General features: G+C 42.1%; 1 protein-coding gene across 1 annotated transcript in view; it reads right to left on the reverse strand.

Moving 5' to 3' along the window:
- The window catches only part of LOC135901935 (neprilysin-1-like), a 28,406-nt gene that overhangs the window by 9,941 nt on the left and 1,553 nt on the right, over nt 1–16,912 (reverse strand). Inside the window, exons 2-14 of the mRNA XM_065431775.2 lie at nt 15,828–15,926; nt 14,751–14,792; nt 13,157–13,318; nt 9,880–9,960; nt 9,476–9,684; nt 8,088–8,282; nt 7,694–7,780; nt 6,360–6,490; nt 5,571–5,796; nt 4,709–4,807; nt 3,085–3,162; nt 1,639–1,751; nt 736–794 (exon numbers count right to left, since the gene is read on the reverse strand). Coding sequence (XP_065287847.2) covers nt 736–794; nt 1,639–1,751; nt 3,085–3,162; nt 4,709–4,807; nt 5,571–5,796; nt 6,360–6,490; nt 7,694–7,780; nt 8,088–8,282; nt 9,476–9,684; nt 9,880–9,960; nt 13,157–13,318; nt 14,751–14,792; nt 15,828–15,918 — 1,573 coding nt within the window. The 5' untranslated portion in view covers nt 15,919–15,926. The remainder of the gene's footprint in view (nt 1–735; nt 795–1,638; nt 1,752–3,084; nt 3,163–4,708; nt 4,808–5,570; nt 5,797–6,359; nt 6,491–7,693; nt 7,781–8,087; nt 8,283–9,475; nt 9,685–9,879; nt 9,961–13,156; nt 13,319–14,750; nt 14,793–15,827; nt 15,927–16,912) is intronic.

Raw genomic sequence — 16,912 nt, forward strand, 5'->3', positions numbered from 1 at the left:
AAAAGCTGTATTTCCATATTACAGATCTTATTTTAAAATTCACGTGTAACATCAATTTTTCCGCTTTAGATGTACTGTTAGATGCAATTCACATAATTGTGATATTTTTCTCGCTGAGGTAAAGTGTTGTAGACTTGATAGTTTCGTTTTCTGAAAATTTTCGATTTTTTCCAATTCTTAATAAAAAATTGATGATCTAGATCAAAAATTTGAAACGAGCAGTCACTATATGTTTTGTTTTTCTTTTAAAATGCAACAAACCTCGTCCATTTTGCTGCAGTGGTTGCCGAGAATAACGAATTGTTCTTTTACATGTATTTAGATAGGAGCACCTGAGCTAAAGCTTCCTCTAAAGTCGATCCATTATTGAAAACGTTTTAACATGGCTGCCACAATGTGAGACTTACCACACGTCATGCTTGAGGTCTTTTTGTACCAGCAGATGTATTATGAACTGGGATGCTCATTAACTATGCACTTTTAGCTGTTTCTTATGGTTAAAGAGAAAATAACATGTCCAAATAAAGTCAGGCTCATACTGTTTATGTGTGGGCATGTGCATTAAGGGAGGGGCTCAATTTGCTCTTAGCGTTGTGTCACTACAGTGAACATGTTGCCTACTTCTTTTTGGCATATAAATCAGTTATGCACCAAATGTCACAAAGATTCTCGTTTCTATGTGAGCGTTGGGTAATCATATCCAGGTATATTTTCTTGGATGCTCTTAGCCCTTACCCATTTCGTTGGAATTCGGATTGTAAAAGGCATTCAGAACAGCCGGGCCAACAACCCACCTAAAGAAAGCAGTGAGAAAGAATGCATCGTTACATAAAGAACTTGCGCCGTCTCTTAGAGAAGCTGGCCAGAGCATTGCTAAACTATATCCTCTAATAATGCTCGCAAGAGAGCTATATTTATAATGCTACCTCCATTTTGGACAATGTCAACAATTATCACTTACGAGAATTTTAGACCTTGGGTGCCGTTTGTTACATCTTAGTAATGAAGTTCTCATGTTCTAATTTGTTGTAGCATAAGTCCATATAAACAACCTCATCGAAATTTTCTTGATTGCTTTTAGGTATGTCAAAGGAGAGTGGATAAATGTATACAACTGAAACGAAATGTCGTTCGTATAAATTTATGAATGTGTGCCTGAATAGCACTGGATGAAGAAAATATCAAATTGAACTCGCACACCAGCACAGAAAATGCAGAAAAACTTTGAAAACCGCGAGCTTTGAGGGGAAGCAGTTTCCTGAGGTACGCATTTCGAGAACATATGCACAAAGATGCTTCGATTGTAATCATGACTTTTCCTCGCGTCAAACCTACTGCGCCTGTACATTTAGATGGAACATATGCCATCCGCTGTCGGAGTTAAATGTTAATGACCTCTTGGTGCTTAGCTCGTCGACATGGGTTCGATCACCAGGCGCGGCTGACGTATTCCGGTCCGAAATTTATCCAAAAGCACCCCAACCCCCTCCTTCCGACACACACACACACACGCGTACAATCACGTACATACCTCAACTGAGGCACCTGCACAACTCGTAAGTTGCTTCGGAACATTGAACACGATAGGTCAATTTTATTTTACTTAGAACTCTTGCGATAAAAATGCTATTCCCTTACTCTTTATTGTTGTCGTATGGTTGTCGGAGCTTCAGCATCGTCATTATCCAGTGGTTGGTTGCTATGCGGTACAGAATTTCAGCGAAGGCGGTGTTTGGCAGCAGCGCTGGTACCTGCAGGAATCGCTCGTTCATTCAAAGTTATAGAACTGTGCGTACCGTATGAAATGCGGCACGATGAGAAAATCACAAACAACAGTACGTCCGTAAATAGGCATGCGATAGCTGTGCGCTTCCTCTTTGTTTTTCGGACCCACATCCTACGTATTTAGGTCAATTTCATGATTCCAATGACGGGTTGCTGCTGAATTCGGGACGACAATCCCAGAGACAAGCCAGCTTCAGACATATGCCTCGAGAGACGTCTAGCGCAACCGGTGGCACTTTGCCAATCGCGCCTACGGATTTCCGGCTGTGTGTACAGAAAAATGTAAAACTGTTCAGTGTCAGAAGTGCGGAAAAGGGCACCGGTCAAGGAAGAGAGCACTAAATTCCTAATTGAGTTAGGAGAGAAGAGACTAAAAGTGATGCCATGCACTTCAATACGACAACAGGCTAGGAAACATTAGGGTTGTCCATACATTTGAGCTCATCATCACATAAGCTTATGCGCCGGAGTTTGCTACTGCAGTAATCTGATAACTGTTTCTGTAGCTGTTGTAACCAGTGTAAGTACTCTGCGCTTAGGCAGTGCACGAGGAATGTGAAACGGGCATGGCCATAACGAAGAGGGCAGAAGGACCTGGCGAAGAGCTTGACAGGCATGTCTGTGCTTGAACGCAATTCATTACAAGCATATTCTCCGATTATGTTGTCTGATCTCGTGCGCTCTGTTGCCCAATGCGTTGTTATCACCGAGGCACTCATTTGTCCGTATATGTTGGCTCAAGTTAACGTGGCATCCGTAAGGCTGTGCGCAGGCACAAAGCAACGTGCTGCCGGACGTCGTCACAGCTGCCGTTGTTGTTCAGTGGCTATGGTGTTGGGCTGCTAAGCACAAGGTCACAGGATCGCATCCCAGTCGCAGCCGCATTTAGATGGGGGCAAAATGCGAAAACAGCAGTGCCCTTAGATTTAGTTGCGGGTTAAAGAATCGCAGGCGACCAAAATTGCCGGAGTCCCTTACTACAGCGTGCCTCATAATAAGATCGTGGGTTTGGCACGTAAAACCCTATAGTTAATTAATTTAGACGCCACCAGGCATCGTTGACATGCATGTCTCAGGTTACTGGACTCAAAAAAGGCTTTTGTTGCGCAATGCTGAACCGCAACCTTAATGTAAAAAAAAAGCAGACACGCACACAGTCTTCAGGCTGCGTAACCTTTGAGCGACAACGATAACACACTTTCTTTCCGTCAAGACGAAACTAGATGCGGTAAAATTAGTGTCTTTTGAAGTGTGGATATGTATCAGTCGAGCTTCCAACCTTGATGGTAGCGTACTCACATATCTATAGCATTCCTCGACGTAAGTCTTATTAAATAGCCACTCCGGGTATCCGATTTTCAATCCCATCTTTCTCAGCTGCAAAAAAAAAAGGAAAGAGGCCAAGGTTCGAACTTCTCTTCTTCATATAATCTAATTTCTAGGCTTTCCAATTCACAATTTACGATAATAAGAAAAGGCTTGCGTTGATAATACGAGCGACATATATGTGCAGTTATTGTTTCTGTAATCCTAATCTATGAATAAATTATGTGAGCAGCCGCCTTCATTTACTGGTAAGCAGCAGCTTTGCCAAGCTAGCTGCGTATTGAAGATGATAATGGCGGACATGGCCACAGCTTCACATTTCTTTCCTTGAAAGTTGTCAAAAAAGTAAATCAAGGAATCGGGTAAAAATAAGTCACCATATACCATTAACAGGGCGGCCTGATGTAGAAATATTTGTGTGCCGACAATTTACCTTCAGGTTTTAACCAGGAAATTTGTTTTTTTGTTACGCATAAGAGAACTGCGTACTCACGCTACTTTATCGCTCAGCGTACAAGGGTTACATAGGCCCTTTGGCCAACTTTCATTTGGCCCTCATACTACTCTACGTATATATCCACAAACATATCCGCCAACTGATAAACTGACCAACTCAGAAGCAGTAGCAGCTGCCACGCCAAAGCCAGCTAAAGGCAGGCAAAGAAAGCGTCGTTTTAATATGCGTGCGCGTGTTCCCGCAGCCACACGGTAAAGAAAGCATGGCAACCGATTTTATGTCACCTCAAGTTTACAGCGATATTCTTCCTTTTTTTTCAAGCCGGATACCGTGTTGGATAAGAACATTTGTTTTGTTTTCGTAACAGGTCATAATATTATGCAGCAAATAGCAGAATTCCACCTTAACTGAATTGCCTGAAGAGGCGGGCACCCTTGCACTGGAAATCGAAAGTGCAATTGGCTCAATAATATTCTTGAAAAAATTCATCTTCATAGTAGATAACCATGCATGAAATACGAATCAGTGCAGGACAGTTTCCAAGACACATCCACTTAGAACTTTGAGACTGAGACGAGCCTCTAGGTTATGTATCCCAAATTGTGCTGCAGTATGCATTCGAGTATTCTTTCACTGCTTATAAGAAGGCATTTTGGTAAAAAAATACTCAGCTCAGCAACTGGAGTAGTTTGCCGCACTTTTACAGCGTTTATCTCAAAATTGCCTCTAGGTTTAAAATTCAGTCGCGATCTTTGTTCCCTCAAACTATCTGCATGCTATTCTCAAACTGCAATATCTTTCCAAAAGCAATTGTTATCAATTGATTTGGTGAAAATATTTCCTTGTGCATTTCGATTTCTCGTTAAAGTTATGTGCAAGTAATTCAGTCAAAGTAGTATACCTGACCAGCTACATATAAAAGAGAATATATTTAAATGAAAGAAAAACGCACACTTGGTATGTGCCTTCCCTTGAGTGAAATTAACTGGTTGATGACTGAATTTTTTCAGTGATAACTTATCGAAGGAGTTGTAGAGACGAAATGGCTGAACGCGCTAATAACAATGAGACGAAACACCAAGGGTGCAGCAAAGAAAGGTGCTTCATTATATTTTGGTAAAGAAATAAATGTGACAGTACCTTTTGCTCTGCAGCCTTTCTAGTTTCATTGTCCATCCATTGAATTTCCTGCAGCCTATCCTTGAAAACACCCAATATCTTGCTGACCAAGTCTTCGACCTAAGCGGACCAGTAGCGCAATCAATGCATGCATAAGAATTGCCGTCTCCACTACTGTTCAATACTCTTAAAACTGCGCTGTAGTTCCACCGAGTGCCTAGGAAAACCTTTTGCATTTCAATTTTTCGGTGGTTCCCTTAAACTGGCCCTATTCATTTTTCACTCGTTCTCCTCATTTTTACACTCATTTTTCACTCATTTTTCACTCGTTCTCCTTAAAGGAACCATCTTTCTTCTGCACGTGGAACATTGCAGTGGAAACTCGTAATACTGACCGTGTAATAAAATCAGCAAAGACGACTTTCGCAAAGATGTTGTTGCCTCCCACACCTACATTTTTCTTTCAGATACACTCAGACTAGAATGCAAAGATAGTTCTTACGTTCTGCACTATAGGCTAGCTTTTCCCATGCTCGCCTATCAACATCTTCAAAAGGGAAAGATAAACTGCTGGTCGTCAACTTTTGTTGTTATTTCGGCATTGTTGAAAGGAAAGGATGGTTGGGGTCACAACGTCACAAATGCTTATGACACCTACACGAATGTGTAAAAGCTCTTTAAAAGCAACGAAAAGGTCTGACCGAAAAACTATAGTGCATGAATTGGTGCGTTGTTTTCTTTTTTTTTATCATTCTCTTCCTGTCTTCTCGCTTCAGCCGTTACCCTGCTCCCCCTTTGAAGAATACCAAACGCAAGCTTGTTCTGGTTAACCTCTCTGCCTTTCATCTCTTCTTCCCTTTCTCTCTCTGAGCGGGGATGTTACCTCTTTCTTGGCGTTTCCGCTAAACTTGCGTAGAACGTAATGGTAGCCGACAACCTCCCGCATCGCGGAATTCACCAAGCCAACGCAGACTTTCCAGCGGGGAGTCTCCTCCAAGACTCCCGAAGAAACTTTGCTCAGTTCGAGTGATGCATTCCAGGTGTCTTTAGATACATGCGTGACCCAGTCCAGTATCGTTTGAAGCCCAGCGTAGTTGTACAGTGTATCACTAGGGTAAAAATACAAAGCAAAGTTGCAATCTGTTATGAAACATTTTACCTTGGTAGAGAGCGCACTGGCCTGAGTAATTTATTGGTGACAACAACGAACACAAACATATTGAATATGTGTCGTCGGTTACAGTGGTAGAGTATTACTGGTACAATTAAAGTATTGATCATTGTGCTATAATGAAACGTTTCTTATTTTGTTAACAGAGAGGAGTTAAGGGACGTAATTTATTGCAGGCAGCAGGTAGGCGCCGATTACTGCCAAAGATGCTAAACAGCAGCATGGTTTTCACGTTTAAGATACCACTCATCCAGATGTTAAAGGGACTTCCTTAAATAATCGCACTGGCTTGACTCACGGCTGCTTGTTGAATTCTTTAAAGAGTTTTAATTATTATTGCCGTCTATTAGAAAAATTTTCGGCAGTGATCACCTCTTCGGAAAACATATTTGTTTCGCCATAGTCTGATATCCAATCGAACAAACTACCTTGTGGCTATAACGATGTATATATTGCCGTATCTAAAATATCTAAAATCTATGAAGTTACTTTTTCACTTACGGTTTGGTAGTCTGGAGAAAATCATTCAGCCTGCGGTAGTAATCTAATCCGTAGATTTCTACCGTTTCGTTTTCATTCAGGCTGACATTTGCTTTTGAAAATTCTTTTCTCAGTAAATTCAGGAGAGGAACCTGAACAAAGAGAAAATAATAGTCAAGACAGATGAAACAAAAGAACGCTTCTGACTCGATAATGTTCGGCAACGCCTTCTAAAGAAAGGGAGTGCGTTCATTTTTTAAAAGAAGGCTTCGATTCGTGGTCTTTAGCTGCTTCCGAAGTAAACATATTCAGCCTTTTGACACGTATCGAGCGTCATCGCTTATAAAAAAGAAAATGCAATGCAACGCACTTACCCAAATTCGAAGGCTACGAAAAATTGTCCTAATTACTGCCCACTTGCAAACAAGTGCATAGGAGAAGACACATAGAAACACTGTTTCAATATCTTGTGCAGTGTCCTTTTCTTTACAGTTGAGCGCCAATTTCCTACGCTAGTCATCAAAAAGAATTCCTTTCCCGCCTCTGTTTTAGGCAACCACCGTTTAATTTATGTTCTACTTAAGGTTACGGACGTAATCAAGGAGAACAAATATCAGTAGAGATGGATGCGCAGTGTCTGTTATGTCTGGAGAAAAAATATTCGAATACGTATCACATTCTTACAAAGTGCTATAAGTGCATTGTAGAGGGCGTCGTGTGTGGCATTGTAAGGCAGTTGCTTCTTGTAGTGGTGCATTAGTTTTACAATGTTGCACTCGCGAACACGCTCTTATTATACCCACTGCCAACAAACGCATGTGCACGCAGTATTTCTGATTTAAAAAGGACCGGAGTATATGCACAAATATTTTTCGCAAACTTCTCCGTGGCCTACTTAGCAAAATTGTTCGGCTAGCAGGCATTTAGGTTCAAAGAACTGAAACCGAAGTCCCTGGTGCTGTATCGTTCATATGTTTCACTACTTTCGGTCACTTTCTATTGAACACTTCAATCACCCTGAAGTTTATATCTAATCATGATTTAATGAGTGTATGAATTAATTAATTGCGTAATTAAGTAATCAAGTAATTGATTAATTAATTAATTAATTAATTAATTAATTAATGAGTGCTGGTGTAGTTATAGAAAATGTTGTCCACCATACTGCACGGTACTATATCGATTCGGTTGAATGTTACACGACAGAAAGAATCGAGGTTCTTGCACTGTACTGTATTCAAATTTGAATAAGCCGAGGTATCAATGAGAAACGTCATGAAGCAGCGTTTAATGTGCACGCTAATGTAAAAGGGTATCAGTTAACCTATTTTGATATGTTTTCACGCATAACTTACGTTCGAGAAGTTTCTTTGAAGGTTCTTGATGGTTGTTCTGTGGTAAATTTTCTTCAAGTTGCGTCTTTCTTCAGGAGGTACTGTAAGCTAGAAACAACGCACCGTTTCTTCAAAATATAGTAAGAAGGAACTTTGTTACCGTCGCTTTTGTGAAGCAGTAATGTCGAGCACGTAGAGACATTATTTAAGGTTACATCACAGCTTCCTACGTAAATTTAGCTTGAAAAAAAAATAAGCTCCCTTTACACTTACGAGAGCACAAATGCACTTCTGAGTAATAAAACGACCTTTATGTGTTGCCTTAGAATAGATTACCTTCTCACGGCCTTTTAATGTCATCCTAACACGAATCAAATAAATTTAACATGACTGGCTTCGATAATCATTTGCTCACATTGGCTAATCGTCCTTCAAAGTCTACAAGTTCATTCGAAAGCTTCGTAAGTAGATCCTCCCTGAGATTGGGTGTCATAAATTTCATTGCTGCTCTTATGACGTTCTTGTAGGCGTTGATTATAGGCTTGTTGTACTCATCCTGCGGGTGTATGAGCTGGTTTCTTCCCACCAATCTGAAATCCACTTGGTCGAGCTGCAAAACAGCGTAAATTATGGTCAGTATATGCGCAGCCGAAAGCGCACCAATTCTGCAGTGCTGCTTTAACAGTGCCAAGCTGGTGACAATTGTAACAATGCGTGCAACAGTGGCATGTGTAAGAAACGTTGGCAGTCTTTCACTATTGTGTCACCTGATTCACTACCGCTCTCCGCGAGACTCCATTTATTTTACTTTGATGCCAACCAGATAAACTACGTAATGCATGCTGCCGTTCAAGAGACAATGACGAGGGATCATGGCATTGCATGGCCTCTGATCTTGCGTGCGCGTTTCGAGTTTTGAGACTCCTCATGCGACCACTCTTCGTCTGCCACCTTCTGGCGAGCAACGCGAATTTGACCGGCACGTAAAAACTCTCGGAGGCCACGCACAATGAGACGACACTTCTTCGTCTGCCACATGGCGGCGCACGTGATGGAGTTTTTCCAAGTAGCCTTCACATGCACGCCTACGCCCTGTGGCCGCTGCAGCACTTGTTTGTCTACGAAGGCTGCCTGTGTTTTCCTGGCTTGCCTGGAGTTGTCCCTGTGAGCGCAATGGGTGTTGCTGAGAAATCGCTTCTCGTGTAGCTCCTAGGCCGAATTTGACAACTAGCCCGCATTTAGTAGTGTTGACGAACATGCCGATACGGAAGCTGAATTTTACTGTTGATGAAGGCAACAATAGGAAACAGCTTTTGTAATTTCGTAAGAGTTGATATTTGCAACAAAAAAAAAACGCCGTGTTATAGCTCAGCGGCTATGTCGTAACACTGCAGAGCGTGGGGTCGCGGGTCCGATTCGACGTTCACGTGCCGGTCACGTGAACGTCATGGTCACGTCACGTCACGGTCACGTGTCACGTGCCGACAGCGGTGGTACACAAAAACGTTTGTGGGCCGCGTTTTGGCGGTGCGTCAAGAGCTGAAGATGGTAAAATTATGCCGCAGTCTTCCTCTACGGTGTGCGTCAAGATCGTATTGTAGTTTCGGCAAGCAAACATCCGAGCGGAATTTCTCGAGACTCGCCAAAAAACAACAATAAAGTGTTTTCAGACATCCGGGAATTTATGGATTCGTCACGCATGTCAATACTAGTAAAATACCGAATTCCTTCACCGTGAATTTATCTCGTGTTACTGGATATTTCTTAATCACTGACACTTTCATGAACCATAGTTTTTTTCACCTGAATGACGCGAGAGGTCAGATTTTTGGCATCTCTTCCCACGGAAACTTGAAGGATGCTGAGTATTCCTGTTTTGCTGAGCACATCCACGTTGTTTCCGAAGTTTCTCGTGTGGTCCTCGCTTTCATTATGTGCAGGCCACTGTGCAATACCAGATTCGTTCAACAGTTTGATCGCAACATCTCTTCGGTCTTTGCTTGTAGGAACAGCTGTAGATAGGAGGACGCACGTTAAACTTAACTATAATCAACACGTGTGAATGGAAATGAATGTTTCAAGAAAACACCCTTGGCATGATACTGATGCCATTACAATAACTCTCGTAGCTGACATGATGCCAGCTTAAGCTTAGTGAGAGCCAGGATGATCTGCACCTAAAATATGTATTCCAAAACCAAACTTACCCAAGCAGGCGTTGTATGCAACCGCAGCCTTGTCCGAGACATTTTGGTCCTCATAAACAGGGGCCATGTTTTCTAAAATGTCTGAGAAATAACGAATGCTATAATCACTTTAATGAGTAGTAGAACTAAAATATAGGCTAGTTGTTAATAGTTCATCTTTCGACAGCAATGCCCACAAAAGAAGGTCACAGACAGAGCTTTTCGTTGTTGTTGTTCCTCAGTGAAAGAATGCAACTCACTCTGGAGGATGGGCCATCAATCGGGCAGCAAAAATATTGGTATTGTTGTTATTTTTTAGATGCTAAACTTCTGTGTATTTCATCATCGTATTCTGTACGCTCTGTAGTTCAACCACGAATCACTTTAATTAAGATATGCATCGCAGAAATGCACTGAGGCCAAATTTCAAGCTTCACGTTGACGCAGGCAAATGTGATTTGACAGCCGCAGTACTAAGGCTGAACTTCAATCTCGCATCCACAGCATGCCTAGCAGCTGTGCCATCCAGCCTAAGCTCATTGGGTATATAAACTGAATTGTCTGTATGGTAATGTTGCATAATGTTTGCCTTACTAATGGCTGTAGGTCTCACTGAATGATAAGGTGTAAACATAGATGCATGTGAAGGTGGCCTCGATCACTTATGAGAAAGAAGCGAGAGAATATTGAAATGCTGCTTTTACATGAGACTTCCTGCGGCTCTTTAGTTAGGCAGACTGATGCTATAAACTTAGCCGTAGCTTTTATCATGTGAGCACGGAGTCTACTTTTTCTCTGAAATGAGGCGATAAAGGTAACTGGAGGAACCGAAGCAAAGGTAGGCCAGTGTATTCATGCAGTACAGTGCAGTCCACTTATAACAATACCGCATATAATGATAATCGGTTATAACGATGAGCACACTTGAGAGCGCCAGCTTATAGATTCGGGCTATGAGAGAAAAAAAAAACATATATAACGACATGTTATTCATCGCGTATCATATATTTTGTACCCAAAATTTTAGCTTCTGAACAGCGTTTTTGATGCAGAATAATAGTGAAATTTGCATTCCTATGTTACCCTTAAATTAACGATGCCGAGACGGGCGGTGTTTGCGTCCCACCCGCGCGCGTATGTAATATCCATGGAGAGCATCGCTAGTTGGCACAGCGCGCCACAAGATGGTGCCAGCCGCCTCGCATGCGATAAAGCTAGTGGAACGATGGAGCATATTTTATTTTAATGTGAAGATATCTGCCCAATGATCGATTTAGGCAGCACTGGCTCCCTTAAAGCACAATGGAAACATTGCTGCGCTAAAGCTATGGAAACGATGGAGCATGTTTTGTTAAAATGTGAAGATATCTGCCTAGCAGTCAATTTAGGCACCACTGGCCTCCTTGAAGCCCAATAGAAACATTGCTGCGGTAAAACTATGGAAACGATGGAGCATGTTTTATTAAAATGTGAAGATATTTACCCAGCGGTTCATTTAGGCACCACCGGCCTCCTTGAAACTTTTGGGTTCAGCGAGAGCAGGGGGAAAGAAAACATGTCCGCGATAGAGATTAGTAAGAGGCGATTGGAAGATTGGTGGAAGAAGAGTGGGGAAAGGACAAAACGTACAAGACGTACAAGAACGAAGTTCGCAATAAGGGGTCAGACAATTTGGTTATGGGAACTCATCGTGGGGTTATTTTTCTTTTTTCTTTTTTAGCTATGTAGGATATTTGCCCCCATCTCAGCGAGCGCGGCCATACGCCGCTGAAGCTGCAGCAGACAGCCCGGTAGATAGAGGATGGTGCCGACAAAGAGCAGTATTGTATCGCTTGAAACGAAGCTACAAATTTCTGCAGGGCTCAAAGAGTGAGCTCACAAAGGAGCGCCGCGATCATGACGGCTGCAACCAGGCGCCAAGCCGATGAGCGGAAAAGGCGGGCTCTGTGCACGGTGGAACCCGGTGGAACCAGCACCCGGTGGAACCAGCACGGTGGAACCCCATTGAGATTGCGGAGCCGCGAAAGCATGTCGCTACTGACGATGAAGCAGGTGGTGCTTCGATGGGGGAGTTTCTGAGTGCCGATAGTGCTGCCTCGTTATGCGATGACATCTCCGACGGGGTGATAATTGTCGTGACAGACGGCGCCGTGGTGCTGCGGGGGCGACGGGATTGACGATGACAAATCTTTAACACCGACCGCGATGGTTACGCGAAGTGCATTGTGGTCGATCGAGTCGCTCATCGATTTCGTGCATGCTTAATTATTGCCGCTAGTGTTGGCGCAGCAGCTGTACACCGCAGTTGTGAACCCGAAACTCCCGCGAAAGCAAGTGCGGATTTCTGACTATTGCAGCGCGTCTAATGGTTGATACGCTGTTTAGAGGTACAAATAAACGATTTATTCTTTACAGGCAACATTATACAGCGTCTGTTTCCTAGCACAGGCGGCACACTTGGTTTCGGAGCTACAGTTTTTTTCGGCAGTCCATACATAGTGATGATCGGTTATGACGATAGGAATTTTCTTTCTTGTTGAAGTCGTTAAAGCGGACTGCACTGTATACACATGCAAGAAAAAAAATCGAAAATTGTTGCCGTTTGAGATATGCATTCGTAAATACGTACAGCAGAGGGTAATCTGTGCAAAGATATTTTAACCATGGATAGAAAGGGGCTTCATGTTGTACGTTGCCTTTTGAGTTTAAGTCTGAAACTGAGTTATTCGAACGCAGACTGTTCCAATCGAACTTCATCATTGCGTGAAGACGATGAGGGTGACTCCACAGAAGAAGGTAAATTGGCTTTATTGCGTGTTTTTAAAAACAGCTCGTACTTATCTGTTTTTAGTGCTGCTTGTAATTAGTACAATCTGCGGTAATATTTTTGTTGGTTCCTCTTGCTGTGCTCTATATTTTGTTATTCCATTAGTTTAGTCCTTGCGATCTGTTAAGTCACTCTTCCTTTCCGATTTCCTTTCATTACTGCTATCTTCAACTTGTATGTTTCTGTCACGTGCTCCCTGAAGTGTGGGCAAGGCGTCATGCCTCTTTGGGTTGCAGCTGCCAGCCTGCTCATTGCATTACCTGTCTTTCTTACAACTGTGTGTATGGTTCCGGACCGGCTTAGTATACCACCTGGCGAGTGCGGTTTTCAACAATGTAGTGCGAGTGCACGAGCAGTATTACTGATGCGAGTAGTGCAACTAGTCATTGTTTGTCGTCGGCTACGTAGAAATTGTGGTCAAATGTAGTGTAGCATAAAAAAGAACAGAGAAATATGTATCATGCACGTTACCTTTCAATGTTTTTTGAAGTTCATCATTCAGTAAGTCCAAAGAGCCGGTGCTTGACTCGCTACCCGGAATACTGTGCGTGGCCATCCAACCACCGCATGCGTAGGAGTAGAAATCATCGCACGGGTCTACGGACGTGTTAAGTGACTCGCTGATCAGCTTGGCTGGAAGGAAAACCAAGGTCGTAGCCAACATTGATAGAAGTCTTATAATATGAAATTTCACGTGTGTGTGTGTGTGTGCGCGTGTGCGTGTGTGTGTGTGTGTGTGTGTGTGTGTGTGTGTGTGTGTGTGCGTGTGCGTGTGTGTGTGTGTGTGTGTGTGTGTGTGTGTGTGTGTGTGTGTGTGTGTGTGTGTGTGTGTGTGTGTGTGTGAACGGTAGGCAACCGGTCACTTAGTAGAGTTAGAGACGGTAATAGGAGAAAGTGTGTATACTTATGTATACCGGGTGTTTCACGTAGCTTGAACCAAGGATTAAAAAAAAAGTTATTAGTCGCAGTTGTACGGAAGCAATGGCATATGGTTTGCCGCCATGTGGCGATCGTTAGAGTACTTTGATATTCCACTTAATAATTGATTAACTAAGATGAGTTAACTCATCTTTAAAGGCCGAAAAATATCACCATGCCGGACGGACGTTGCCTCAAAAAATTGGATCGCTTGTTTCTGAGCCCTCTATATACAACGCAGCGAAACGTACTTGGCCCTGTAGTGAATATTTAAAATTTTGCGCAATTCATCTTAGTCAGTTACCTAATGAAGCGGAATCTAAAAAGATAATATAAAGAGTGCGACATAACGGCAAACCATATGCTGTTGGTTTCGTTCAGCTGCGGCAAACTCTTTTTTTAAATTCTCGGTTCAAGTTACGCAAGATGACCTGTATAGTTATGGTGTAACTGACGGTGGCTTCACGCGGACATCCGTCAGTTGCACTTAAGTCACCGAAGAGGCATCACGTGTGTCAAGTGAGCTCATGACCAACATGAACACTTTGCATTGGGGTGAACGTGGCATAAATCATGCACCCGTGAGCTCAAAAGGGCGCGACGTAACGTTAGCGCACTTCTCTCGTATTTACTGCCACACCGCCATTGAATATTTTTTTCTGTTTAGTAGTTCCAAATTGGGTGATTTTCTCTTTCATTGCTATCGCAATAATGCGAAATTAATCTTGTATAGTCTTCTGGAGGGCGCATAATTAGCGATAACGATGTAGCATCACTGAAATGAGACGAACACATTGACGGGTATGGACGCGGCTATGGAAGCGTCGATGCGGCCCTGATTGAGCGCATTTGCTCGTCCATAATAGTGAGACCGCATTGTAAAATTCTTCTTGTCCGTGAAGTTCAGTTTCGCTAAAGAATTTTTAGGTACCACGCAAAGAGGAATGGAGAGAAAATACGGGGAATGCGGGAGATGGAAATTCAAGACGATGAGCAAAACGCGAACAAGGTGAAGGCAGGAGCCAACGTTTCGACAAGTGGACTTGTCTTCTTGTCAAGACAAGTCCACTTGTCGAAACGTTGGCTACAGCGTTCACCTTGTTCCCGTTTTGCTCAAAGAGGAATGGAGAAAGATTGTATGCCTTACCTCGTCGAACGCACACTTCAGTGTCACAGACGCTGTATTTGCCTAAACCGGAAGACAAGGTGAAAATGAGCTTATATTCAGGTAAAGTTCTGACACTCAAACATTTTCTTAAAGTAATACACTTGAAATGAGCATAGTTGGGGTATTAAGTTATGCAAATCCTATGCAAGATACCATAGGTAGAACTAAATACTTGTGCCGTAGTAATTAGCTCGGAGAAAATATATTTTGAAAGGAAAGTAAAGAGAAAGTTGTCACCAGTTAATAACTGTAGTGTATTTTTATTAACTTTATTTTTTCTTCTTCCGGCAGAAAAATGGTCAATAATAATGTTAGCAGAAAAAAATTAAGGTCAAACATGTCTTACTTGAACTTCCCGCCTAAACCACAGCGCCTACACGTCTGTATCACGCAATTAATTTTAACGTGTGTTCTAGCGTTCGGGTCGGTTTAACTGAGAAAAAAAATGTTCTCAAAAGTTTATAGTTTGAGTCCTTGATATATTTTCAATTGCAGTGTAATCATTCATTATTGCTTACCGCTTAGACTGGAGTATGGCGATGCAGTCAGAATCTGAAACATCAGAGTAAGCTGGCACGGGAAAATTTAAACGTCCGCAGCAACCACCTTTTTAATTTGAAAATCTTAACGTACGCCAGACCTTTGCGCACGGTATAACAAATGGGTGCGGCATTATAGGAAAGTAACATATTACACTGCTCAACTTTACATAACTGGTTTATATTGATTTTACATCGCATATTGACTTTGCTTTGACAACTGTGCTGCTTCACTCTGCTATCTGGTACGTCCCTTTCTGCTTATCAGAAAAAAAAGAAAGCATGGAGAGAACTTGATATAGTAAGTGAGAGAGCCGCCAATGTAGTGACTGAGACACCTGCAACTGTACATTACCACTAACGTAGTCAAAGCTACAGGGGAGCTTTTCCTTTCTGATCTGTCGCTGCTGTTTTAATAGCGTTAGTAGTCCAACTTGAACGATAACTTATCGCGCTACTAAAAGCGGTATTAGATCTTCGTGTCAAATGCCGATGTTTCGATGTTTCAGGAACTTGCCTTTGTGATTCTTCACCTTTGTTGACTTCAAAGCATCCAGGCACACCGAGGATAAAAGACAGGTTGATATAATGAGATGTATACGTGACATAGCGTTTCCTGGTGTAAAGGGAACAAAAGAAAGAGAAGTAATGGAACCCTTTCTAGCAGTAAAGCTTGGCTGCTTTTTTTTCTCACTCCGTAACTGTAGTGTTTCTTAGGCGAAAATAATTCTGGGTGGATTTTCCATAATGTGCAATTTGTTTAAACCAAGAATGAGCCTAGTCTAAATTTTGGTAGCGTTTGGGAATAAATTGTTCTAGCCAACCTCGTTATCCCGCAATCTCAGTATGTCGTATTGTGCGGAAAATATAGGTGAAGTGACGAAGTCATCAAAGCGTCACCAGGGTTATCAGACCTTATAGCTGGACAAACAACTGAATAGGACAAAATAAGAGTACTTGATGATGATAAAGTATTAATTACGAACCCTGGCCGTTTAAAAGATCTGTACTGAATGCTAACTCATTCGGTCTCTCAAAATTTAGTATAGATTTGTGCACGTTTGCCGATTAATAATAAAACATTAAGTCGTCCGGAGAAAAAGTTACTTGAATGTAATACGGCGAATTCTGTGTAGTAATTAGAAACTATAGAAATACAAAAGCACAAATTAAGCAGCTCTAGAAAAGTCCATGCATAGGCTCAATATGCAATTAAAAACAAGTTTTCCCAGTAGTGCCTTTTATTTACGATATCAGGAAGTGTCACTTTCGCCATGTAATGTGTACGAATTACGACGAAGTCAAGAAAATTAGTCGGAAATGTCATAAATTTTACATTGAGAAATAATTAAGCTGTTTACAAACTCGAATGTTCCCTCATAGCGCTTTTTTCGCCAGCCTGTCGTCTTCCATGTTTATGTTCTAAAGACGGCCGTTCTAGGTGGTTTCTCGATTCTTTGCTTTCTGAGAGGTAGGTTCAGAATTGACGCGGTAATGTCTCAATCGCTGAATGTTAAGCGTTACATTAAATCTATCCATTGATTAGGAGCCGTTCCTTACGATTTTATGACCGCGAAACATGGTATGCACTGTCATCACCAT

This window comes from Dermacentor albipictus, chromosome 9, assembly GCF_038994185.2.
Source record: "Dermacentor albipictus isolate Rhodes 1998 colony chromosome 9, USDA_Dalb.pri_finalv2, whole genome shotgun sequence".
In the NCBI taxonomy this organism is placed as follows: Eukaryota; Metazoa; Arthropoda; class Arachnida; order Ixodida; family Ixodidae; genus Dermacentor; species Dermacentor albipictus.